General features: G+C 34.0%; 1 protein-coding gene across 2 annotated transcripts in view; it reads left to right on the top strand.

Annotated features, from left to right (window-relative positions):
* The window catches only part of IMMP1L (IMP1 inner mitochondrial membrane peptidase-like (S. cerevisiae)), a 75,438-nt gene that overhangs the window by 47,762 nt on the left and 15,553 nt on the right, over window positions 1-12,123 (top strand). For both annotated transcript variants that reach the window (XM_011936332.1, XM_011936333.1), the window contains 2 exons: window positions 1,404-1,492; window positions 5,695-5,821. In XM_011936332.1, the coding sequence (XP_011791722.1) occupies window positions 1,404-1,492; window positions 5,695-5,821 (216 nt within the window). The remainder of the gene's footprint in view (window positions 1-1,403; window positions 1,493-5,694; window positions 5,822-12,123) is intronic.

Below are 12,123 nucleotides of genomic sequence, written 5' to 3'. Positions count from 1 at the left end.
GGCTGGGCACGAACTCCTGACGTCAAGTGATCTGCCCACCTTGGCCTCCCAAAGTTCTGGTTTTATAGGTATGAGCCACTGTACCTGGCTGAAACTTGCCTTCTTGATTTTTTGTAAGTTAGACTGGTACTTCCAAAGGTAACAAACAAACTGTAATCATATTTCTTCTTATTTCTGCCTGAGTAGGAATTTTTGAGTAAAAAGTTTTATTTACAAGTAGAGTAAACGGAGACTGTTGTATTTAGATTTTTAAGGTGGCAATGATAATTTTTTCTGATTCTGAGGTAGAGGTTGAGTATCCCTTATCTGAAATACTTGGGACCAGAAGTGTTATGGATTTTAGATTTTTTTGAATTGTGGAATATTTGCATATATATATAATGAGATATTTTGGGGATGGGACCCAAGTCTGAACACAAAATTCATTTGTATTTCGTATGTACCTTGTGTACATAGCCTGAAGGTAATGTTATATGCTATTTTAAAGAATTTTGTACATGAAACAAAATGTTGGCTGCATGTTGGCTATGATGCATCCCATGGGGTCAGGTATGGAATGATTTGTGGTATCATGTAGACTCTCAGAACATTTCAGATTTTAGAGCATTTAAAATTTCAGACTTTTTATTAGGGATACTCAACCTGTATATATCAAGATTATGGTTTTGAGACATACAAATAGGAAAGTCTTTGATTGCTTTATTGTAAAGATGGGGTCTCTTTAAGTTGCCAGGTTTAGTCTTGAACTCCTGGCCTCAAGTCTTTCGTCCAAAGTTTTGGAATTACAGGTGTGAGCCACCATGCCTGGCCATGAAAATCTTTAAAGTCCATGTCTTCATAATAGTATTTTTCATTAGAAAATTTAAGTTGTAGCCCCATGAAATGAGTAAGCTATTCTCTTGGAAGAGGAAGATAGGCATAAGCTCATTGAGAATAGTTTAATACCATTTAGTAAATCATCATCATGTTCACTGGATTATATCTTATAGTAATAAGAAAATGAATCATTCTCCCATTCATTCAACCAATATGTATGGTTTATCAATTTTGTACCAAACATTGTTCTTGGCTTTGGTTATATAGCTGGGAACATGAGAGAGATCTCTGCCCTCATAGAACTGACATTCTATAGGGTGGCCTAAATTTGGAAACATAGGTAGTTTGTTTTATTCAGGCATTATAATGTGAAATCAATAATCCATTTATAACATATTTTTCTATATTTCCAGACTTAGTGGCTACTCTAGAGTTGAACTTATTTGAGAACTGCCAAATTTTCATGAATCATCCCCCAAGCTTTAAGAACATTTGCTTGATTTTCTTTCTTTTAAGCCTGCTCAAATGATTTATGTTAAATTTAAAAGAGATTTTGAATTTAGATTACAAATTACCTCTCTTTTCAGTGTTCTGGACCATCAATGGAGCCTACAATTCAAAATTCAGATATTGTCTTTGCAGAAAATCTTAGTCGACATTTTTATGGTATCCAAAGGTAAATTTCTGTCATGGATATATTAAATTTACAGTGAAAATATATACACACATTGTCTTTTCTGCAGTTCCTTAACTTCATCTTTAAAAACTGTTCCATAAATAAACATGTTAATAACCAGCTAGATAAAATTTTGAGTCAAATATTTTCTTTCCATTTGAGAAATTTTAATAGTTTCTCAAACATACGCAGTCTCTTGGGTCATTGTATCTCTTGCGTTATTGTGAAAAATAATTAACAGTCCCTTACAATATACATGTAAGCTTAACTTTTTTTTATTGGGTTTTAGAATGTTTTGAGTTAAGAACTAGGAACTTAGGGATTATATTACAGATCCAAATCAATGTTTTTGTTCTTTAATTTTAAAAATAATCCTGTAGTTCTATTGATTGCTATCTTACTCTCTATGTATAGCCTATGATGACTGTTTGATGGTTTTTATTTTTTTTAATTTTCTGATATACATTTTTTGAGATGAGGTCTTGCTCTGGCTCCCAGGCTGGAGTGCAGTGACATGATCTCAGCTCCCTGCAGCCTCAACCTCCTGGGCTCCAGTGATCCTTCCCCTCAGTCTCCCAAGTAGCTGTGACTACAGGTATATACACCACGCCCAGATAATTTTTGTAGTTTTTGTAGAGACTGAGTTTTGCCATGTTGCCCAGGCTGGTCTCAAACTCCAGAGCTCAAGCAATCCGCTCACCTCAGCCTCCCAAAGTGTTGAGATTACAGGTGTGAGCCACCATGCCCAGCCCATTTGATGATTTTTAGATTACATCATTGTATATGGCTGAGAACCAGGAATTGTATATGTTATGAGTCTCCTGATTAATTATATTAACTTGAATAACTCCTGGGCAAATATTGTTTGTCACTAAACCTTTTCAAGTCCTATTTCACCGGAGGCTGAGGCAGGAGAATTGCTTGAACCTGGGAGATGGAGGTTGCAGTGAGCCGAGATCGTGCCACTGCACTCCAGCCTGGGTGACAGAGCAAGACTCCTTCCCCCAAAAAAATAATTAAAAAATGCTATTTCAAATGGTGGTTCCAATCCTTGTGATACCCTTTATTCCAGTTAACTCTATGAGAATGATCTCTTCCAAATGAATGCCAAGTATTAATAATTTAATACGTTTTCTAAAGAGCACCTCTCTGATATCCTAAAATTTTGAGTCCATTTGTTTTTTATAATTCTGAAAAAAGTCTATGCCTGCTTTCATTTCAGTAAACTACAAATTTGATTCCCTTGAGCTAGTATTTAGTTTATGGCATAATAAGTAGGTTTAGGCACTTCTCTTTCACTGTTCACCTTTGCTATAACCTATTTCACAGTACTGAAAATTGTTAAGAATACGTTTCTTCACATTTACTGATCTTTCACCAGCCTTAGATTCTGCAGATAAACTCTCTTGGTCAAGCTGTATGGTTTGGCATGCTCCCTAGGTAATTCTTCTTCAAATCTTTTACCCATAACAACTTCTATGTACTTAATTGTAGATACAGGAGTTATAAAATAAAACTTATATAATAGATTGTGTTGTTGCTCCCTTTTCTTTTTAACTTATATCAAATTATCCTTATATAGCCTTTGAATTAACTGGAGACCTAGCCTCATGATGTAGCATGAAAACAAGCGTCTATGTTTCATGCCAGTGACATAATTTTATTCACAATAATCCTTGGGCATCCTGAATGAGGAGCTGAACTTGTTGGCTGAATAGTTTTTGAATACACAGCTTGATATTTTTAAAAAAATTACTCGTTGCATTCAGATAAGTGAAACAAATAACTACATTCAGTAAATGAATTCAGATTCTTTGAAGATCTTATTTTGTACTCTATTCATCCAGGTTACAGGACAGCTCAAAATCTGGCATTTATGAAATATACCAAAGTAACTTTTAGAGCCAAGGTAGCCAGCTGGTAACTTTTACTTAAAAAATATTACTGTCCTGAGTATTCTCTTTCTTTTACCCGCAGCACAGAACTCAAGATTTCAGGGGAATCTTTGACTCCTAGTAAGGGGTCCTGTTGTTGGCTGCCTGTTTCTAAGTGTAAAATAACCTTCCATTTAGGCAAGAATAAAAGTTTGCATATCTAGTATCTAAAGCACATGGATGTCACTTCAGTCAGCTGCAGAGAACACTCAACCTTGAGACAGTCAAATTTTTACTACTGCTTATTCTTTCAACAAATAGTGAGCACCTAATTTATAAGATGTACTGTACATTATAGAGAATATTAAGATTAATGAGATATTGACACTAGTTTTCAAAAGCTTACTGTGTAGTAGAATAATAAGTTGTTTATAAATATGAGAAAATTTTAATAAGCTTCCTTTTAAAACTATTTGAAGGAGTTAAGAATCTAAGGGATATGTATTTTGATCTAAATGCTATGCATATGTCTAGTTAGACTACCAGAAATAAAGTTTATATTAATACTACTTTCTACAAAAACAGCATGGCTGAATTATGATTTCTATGTTGCCATTCGAGTGCAAAGTTTGTTTTAAGGGTCATATTGATTATTTGATCAAAGAACTTAAGCTTCATTAAACACCCATGGAAAAACGTCTCTTCCTCCAAAGCTACCCAAAATCAACTTTGATGGTGTGTTACAATTTTTGCAAATTTGTTCATCTGAACAGATCCACTGACATGGTTCTAGTTGTTTAGAAAGAAAATACCTTATTCTATTTTCAAAAGAAGGCAACATCCAAATTATAGAATGTAATGATTTGCTACCTTTCAACTTTTAACCAAGAATAGCCTCAAGAGATCATCATTGTAAATACTATTTCTGCACTTTCTGCAAAATTTCTGATAATGATATCTTTCATTCTGTTATATAAGAATGTTTCTTGTGAATTTCTCTTTGATATAGTTTTTAGGGAAAATTTTGTCTTACCTCCCAAACTAAATGTTATTTTATTAATTAATGATTTCCATGTAACTGGTCTTAATTTCTTCTGACTTGGCTCCCAAAGAGTTTAGAACCCATTTTAATGTTTCTATAGAGCAGTTACTAGGTTTCTGATTTCATCATTTTCCTTTTATTCTTATGACTTTTAATATTATTTTGACATATGCTTATTTTATTATAAGTAACATTAAACTATTTCTGGAACTAGGTACAATTAATAAGCAAATATGTTAAATCCTTTTAAACGTGTGTTAGTCAACAGAATTCACATATTGCTCGTTTTATGCAGAAAGAGCATTGTGTTCTGTTTGACTGTGGTCGTTAGTCCTACATTCTGTCTTCTTCCTTTCCGCTTTTTAGGATCTTTCTTATTTTTTATTACCAAATAGATTATCAGTTCTTCTTATCATAAATCATGTCTTCTGTATGTAATCAGACCCTTATTGGTTTTATATGTTTGATGTCTCATTTTATTTTTCAGAGTGTATATTTGGGCAGCTTTTAGCATTTTATTTTGTTGTATCTTTTGATTTTTGTTCTCAAATATAAGTTCTTTTGATATGGGTTATAGGACTTATATACTATTATTCCTCAATTATTTGAGTTCTAGGGAATCATGGATGATGTTTTTACCTTTTTAGTGTACCCTAAAGTCAATCAGTGCTACTGCCTGGACAGCAATATTTGTTTACTTAATTTGTTAGTATTTATATGGAATTGTGTGGAGGGTTTTTGTTTGTTTGTTTTGGTTCATTTGGGGTTTTTCTTGGTTTTTGTTTGTTTGTTTTTTTGAGACATGGTCTCAGTCTGTTGCCCATGGTGGCATGATCATATCTTACCGTAGCCATGAACTCCTGGCTTCAAGCAATCCCCTTGCCGTAGCCTCCCAAAGTGCTGAGATTATAGTTTTGAGCCACTGTACCTGGCCTATATAGAATTGTTTTTCCACAATTTTGGTTCTAAGAATTTGGACACAGGAGTAAAGCATAGTGGATACAATGCAAAAAGATAATTCTTGTGGAATTATCTGAAAGTTTAGAATCTTCTGAAATTATCAGAAATTTTAGATAGCCTTTTCATCACTCTTATTGTTGGATTCTCACCCAAAGTATTCAGTCGCAAAGGTTCTCAAAACCAATAAATGTATGGAAGAGTCAGTATATGAGAGGATAAAGGTTATGGTTTTGTTTAAGTTGCCTTATAAAAATATTAAAGCAGTGCCATGCATGTGTTTATGCTTAATAAATAATACAGACATTTCTTTGACTTTTCCCCCTCAGAGGTGACATTGTGATTGCAAAAAGCCCAAGTGATCCAAAATCAAATATTTGTAAAAGAGTAATTGGTTTGGAAGGAGACAAAATCCTCACCACTAGTCCATCAGATTTCTTTAAAAGCCATAGTTATGTAAGTAACATTTCAATTATGTTATTTTTTGGTGTCATAATTGATTAACATTAACTGAATGCTGACAAAAGAAAATAACGTTTATTCATATTTTGAATGTAAGTAAAAATGCATCCAGTAGAATTTAAATATATTTATATCAAGAACAATTCAACCATTATATTTTATATATTTTAGTTTTAAAACCTACGTAAACATCATAATAATTGTTACAGGCAAAATTTACCAGTGGATGCTAAAATTATTGGACAAAAGTTTGAGAAGAAATAGAACCTTGCGTATAATCTTAAACTATCTCTCCCAAGATATTTATTCCAAAGGGAAAAAACCTTAGAGGTGAAACCTGTCAGGCACCACTTTAACTGAGTTATCTTCATCATCATAACATGACATATCAACATAATGTAGCCTCTGGATTGAAGCACCAAGAAGGGCACTTGCAGGAAAAAAAAGTTACAACCTCAGTCTACTCATGAGAAAACATAAGGCAATCCCAAATTGAGGGTCATTCTACAATATAACTGACCAATACTCTTCAAAAATGTCAAGGTCATAAAAAACATGGAAAGATCGAGGCCCTGTCATAGATTGGAGCAGACAAAGGAGACATGATAACTAAATGCATTTGGGATTCTGGAATAGAAAGATTTTCCACTATTAGTGGGAAGTCTGACAAAATCAAATAAACCCTCTGCTTTATTTTTTTTAACATCCTATTTAAATTTTGATAATCAAAATTGTGTATATTGAAATTGTATACAATCACCTTGCCTGTGCAGCTAGAAAAAGTGCAAGAACAGTAAAATGGAAGAATAAGAGTAGATACAATGTGTTAGCTCCTTTCACCAATCACATGGCTTCTGTAACAGAGCTTATGGGGAAGAGATGGCCTTTTGTTTACTCAGCATATACTCTTCTTACTTTAATAATTATAGCTTAATTTTCTACTTTACTGTACATCTTCTGTGTCACTATCAAATTATTAATGCAGCTGTTAACTAACATTATCTCTGTATTCATCCTCAATGTAAACAGATAATTATATTGTCATCATAAATTTATTTTGAACCATAATAGCCTCTGATTGCCCTATAAGTAAGTTTTATCAATAGACTGTTAAATAATCAATCTTATTTATTTACCATTTGTAATAGACTGTGGTTCAGCTGTACAAGTACTTTTGATGTTTATTACTACAATGCTAAATACACAGTAATTGTTAGCTTATGGTGATAACAGTGTTAAAGATGATAGTGTGCTGTCAGATAACATATTTTTCTACTATTGCTTTCATCATGGACACTGTATCCTCTTCTCCTTAAAAAAACCATGCTCTTAACCTCTGCATCCTCTTAGAAAAATTGTTGTTTATAAGATGAAGATATTACCATTCATATCTTGATTGAGCTGCTTAATAAAATGAACAATATTAAAATATGTTTTGAATTCCAGACTAAGAAAGTTTATTCTTGTATGTAGGTGCTTCAGAAAGCAAAACACCAAAATTCTTCATTGGAACCTAGCCTGTAGAGTTTAGCATATCAAAGAAATAGCTTTGTTTGTAGGTTGGCAGAAAAGAAGATAAACAAATCATTGGTTAAGTGATGCAGTGATGTGGGATCATTTTATTCTTTCCAGAGTTCTTTTTTGTTTGTTTTCCATTCCAGAGTTTTAAAAGACCACATGGCGAGCAACGCTTATGAATCAGCTTTACTTTTTACTGTTAGGTATTTGGAAACTAAGCAGTCCCTGTTAAGACGCTGTTGTGGGCCGGGCACCGTGGCTCACGCCTGTAATCCCAGTACTTGAGAGGCCAAGGCAGGCAGATCACCTGAGGTCAGGAGTTTGAGACCAGCCTGCCCAACATAGCGAAACCCTCTCTCTGCTAAAAATACAAAAAAATTAGCCGGGCGTGGTGACAGGCGCCTGTAATCTCAGCTACTTGGGAGGCTGAGGCAGGAGAATCCCTTCAACTTGGGAGGTGGAGGTTCCAGTGAGCCGAGATTGCGCCACTGCACTCCAGCCTGGGCAATAAGACTGAAACTCTGTCTCAAGAAAAGAGAGAGAAAAAAAAAGTTGCTGTTTGTTTTGCTTATTTTGAAGGTACTGAAGCCAATAATTCTTTCCTGGGGTTATGTATGAACTGAGCATTGGCTACTGTAAAGATATGAGATTAATTTGCGACTCTCAAAAGAAACAAATTGTCATGAGCTCAAACATCTTGAGTATGTTGCCTTTCTGTATATTCTACAGGAATTCCTCAGTTTGCTGCTAGAAGCTATTGTTTTATCAGAAAAAATAATTTAGTTGGAAGTAGGAGCATGTAGCAAATAAGAAATAAATAAAATGAGTTGGCATTCTCCTATTGGTTTGCACAGCAGGCAAAATGCAAAGTAAACCTCTATTTAATTTAGTCTCTATTCCCTTAGGGAATGTAGGGACAGGGCTCAGAAATACACTAAAATTTTGTTATAAAGCCAATTAAGAAGAAAAGCACTTCATAATGTTTATTAGTATAATATTGTGTGATAATCCAGGACTATGCTTTTAATCCATGGGGTAACTATGGAATAGTTAGGCATTTTGAAATATAATGAATTTCTATCAACAAACATGTTGTAAAATCTACATCTAAACAAACTCCCTTGACACCACATCCTCCTATAGGGAAGAGTTGTGTATAGTTAACTCCATTCTGAGCTTCGTATTATTTTTTTGAACTCATTCCAGTTAGGCTTTGGTCTCCACCACTTCATTGATGGTTCTTGTCAAAGTCCCTAATGACTTCTCTCGTTGTCTCTCCAGTGATCAACTCTCAGTCCTCATCATACTTGACCTATTGTTAGTATTTGAAATAGTTCTCAAAACCTGGGTTCACTTAGTTTTTGGGACACTGCTCTTTTTGGTTTTTTTCCTATCTTTCTTCTGAATTTCCTTTATTGGTTCTTCCTCATATTCAAATATTGGAATGATCTTCAAACCCTGGAGTTAACTAAAATTTTCTGTTGTTTATCTACACTTATACTTTAGCTGACCTCATCCTGTCTCATGGTTTTATGTACAGTACTTTTTAACTTACTCTCAAATGTATATCAACTATAACCTCTTCCCTGAACTCTAGAATCATGTCTAATTGTCTAATATCTTCACTTTAATGAATAATGATCATCTCAAACTTACTGTATCCAAAGTTAAAATCCGATTTTCTTTCCTAAACTGACTCCTTCCATACACTTCCCATCACAGTAAAGAAAACCCCATGCTACTTTTTCAGGCCACAAACCTTAGAGTTATCCTTACTCTCCTTCTCTTTCACCCTACATCCAATCCCTTAGCAAATCATGATTATACCTTCTGTATATGATCAGAATCAAACTACGTTTTGCTACTGTCACTGCTACCATCCATTAGTTTGCAAGATAAACTCATCTCTCTCATTTTGTTGTAATAATTTTTGAACTGTTTTCTTTGCTTATACCCTTCCAATTTTCTGGCTTCTCTACCCCTTCCATTGATATTCTCCACACAGCAGATAAGGTCATCCTTTTTGATGATGATGCTTTTTAAGAGTGATTATGTCACTCTTCTGCTTAAAGACCCCATTGGCTCCCCATTTCACTTATAATAAAATCCATAGGCCTTATGGTGACCTGCAAGACCCTGCATAATCATTTTCCCTGCTGCCTTTCTTGTAATTATTGTGTCATTGGAACACAATCATGCCCATTCATTTGTCTGTTGTCTGTGTTTGCTTTGTCTAAAATGTCAGAGTTGAATAGTTGTGATAGAAACTATATGACTTGCAACGCCTGGACTATTTCCTATCTGTCCCTTTTCAGAAAAAGTTTGCTGACCCCCTGATCTAGAGCATAAGATTCTTGGTGACAGGGACTCATTTTAATCGCAGTTGATTTCATATCATTTCAACTGTGATTTGGCAGCTAGTAGGTATTTTTAAAATACTTGAAGGGTGGACAGATCTAGATTTATATGAATAGGGTGCTAGTTTCTTTTCTACTTCTACTCCTTTTTTCTACTGGTTTCTACTGCAAACTTGCTCCCAGGTAAATGCGTGATGTTTCTCAGAAGATGTTTGTGGAGCCTACCACACTGCTGAACTGGCCAATCTGTGGTCATTCTAGTTTTCATAGAATTGAAAGCTAAGCTATTTCCAATGGTAAGACTACCTGACTGCCTTACACAATGGCAGGTGAAAGTTGTAGAAAATATTGGACTGTTCCTCTTACTGTGTACCAGGAGAGCAGAGTGCTGATTAAATATTTCTTTTCCTAAGTGACTTCTATTTAGGACTGCATATTTTTCAGACCTTTCTTTAAGCAGAATAAAAATTCACCAGGCTCCAAATTGACTTATCACTATGGAATAGTGAACTTGGTTAAGGTTAAGTCTCCTAAAGTACTGGGGGAATTGAGGCATACTGGGCTTACCTTGTTGTCATTTTGAAGAAAGCTTTGGTGCCCCTGAAATGCTATGGTGGTTTTATTATGATGAAGGCTAAGTTGCCCTTGCAACATTCATTGCCTACTAATTAGGTTGTGTGGTAATAAAAGTTTCTGCATTTCTGTAGACATATATGTGCCTTTTGAACATATTTAACTACTATACAGATAATTTGTTCTTTTGGTCCTTTTATTGGTTGATTGGCTTAATGATGGGTAAAGTTGTTACCTGGAGTTTATAAATTTCTCCTTTTAGGATTTTCTGTGGTTGTTCATTGTAAAATGAAGAATCATTTTTTAAATCTTTAAATAAAACCTTATTTATTGAATTTTCATGTCTTAACCATAGTAGCTACCTTGTATTGAGAATAGACATATTAATAGAATATGATTATGGAAATTTCAGTGTATTCTGTGGTTAGTGTGGTTAGTGCATAGCAGTCTTTTGCTGTTGTTACAGGAAACAAATCTGTACTTATTAGAAAAATCATGTTTTCACTTTTATCTGAGGGCTACTAAAGATATCTGGCTATTTAATTTAAAGGTTTTTGGTTGTCTTTGATACCATAGATGTCAGCGTTATACACAAAAGGTGAAACATTGTTCACCAAATAATAATCCATTACCACAGCAGAGTGATGGGAGGTGACTAAGGAATGTAGTTATTTCTTATGTTTTTCTTTGTGAATTGTAGAGTATGTTAATAATATTATTATTATGTGTATGTACATACAACATATATGTACGTATGTTATAATGTAAGAAGTAGAGACAATTTTACATTTCAGAAAGAACTGATTAAGTGTTATCAGGATGTACTGGTGGTATAGTGTATTAAAAGGAGAACTTGGAAATGTAACAATATGGCAACAATAAAGCTGTTTTACAGTGTATTAGATAATATTTAAATAAAACTGATGGACAACCTAAGAAACAATCTTACTAATTAGCATTACAAAATGGTCACTTTATATAGTTAACACTAATAGTCCTTTAATGAATACTGTGTATTTAGGTTATAGTTTGAATCCCTTAATATTCTAAATGCTGTCTTTCTATTTGTTTAAATGTCATTTCCCTTAGCTAAAAGTCAACCATCTGGTCTTCTATTACCACTTGTATTATAAACAGAAAAAAGTACTTCTCTGTAGAGAGAGGAATCATCAGATTGAAAGGGCTTGTGTATTATAAGCTGCTGATATACTAAATCCTTATGTCATTTAAATAGAAGAACTGCCTAATAATGTCACTTATTACAACTAGGGTATCTAAATAAGCGACTTGTTTTTTGCAGACTATAGTGATAAAAACCTGTGCCACACATCCATTTCTCAGCAACGGCTCCTAGGATAATCAATCATGGCATACTGCTAATGCCTTGATTGCAGCTGATATGGAGGAAATATGTTTACTCTTTTGCTAAAGTGAAGTTCACTGCGGAGGTGACGTGACTTTTTCATTCTATAGCTAGCACGATTCTGAAGATAAATTTCACTCATTGTTTACAAGTCTGAAGTGTTTTTGTTCAGATGTCAACACTAAAGAATAATCTTTGAGGCTTCTCGACTTAGTGTTTTCTGATGTGTTCTCTGAACATTTTCAGAATAATTTGAGCTTAGTTTAACAGTAATATGTAGTTTATAAGAATCCTATTTTGTAGTAGTATATTTTACTTTCATATGTTTGAAAAAATGTATATATGAAGATCAACATTTCTATTGAAAGAGTAGCAGGTTGTCCAGAAATTTGTATGTGTTGCTCACCTAGAAATATTTTAACCACTCAAAAGTTAGAAAGTTGGTGCCATTGGTATGAATCTAGAGAGGCAGGATACAGTTGAGT

Source organism: Colobus angolensis, unplaced genomic scaffold (assembly GCF_000951035.1).
Source record: "Colobus angolensis palliatus isolate OR3802 unplaced genomic scaffold, Cang.pa_1.0 Scaffold152, whole genome shotgun sequence".
NCBI classification, from domain to species: domain Eukaryota; kingdom Metazoa; phylum Chordata; class Mammalia; order Primates; family Cercopithecidae; genus Colobus; species Colobus angolensis.
Note: the sequence above shows the minus strand (reverse complement) of the source record. Positions and strands in the feature narration are given on the sequence as shown.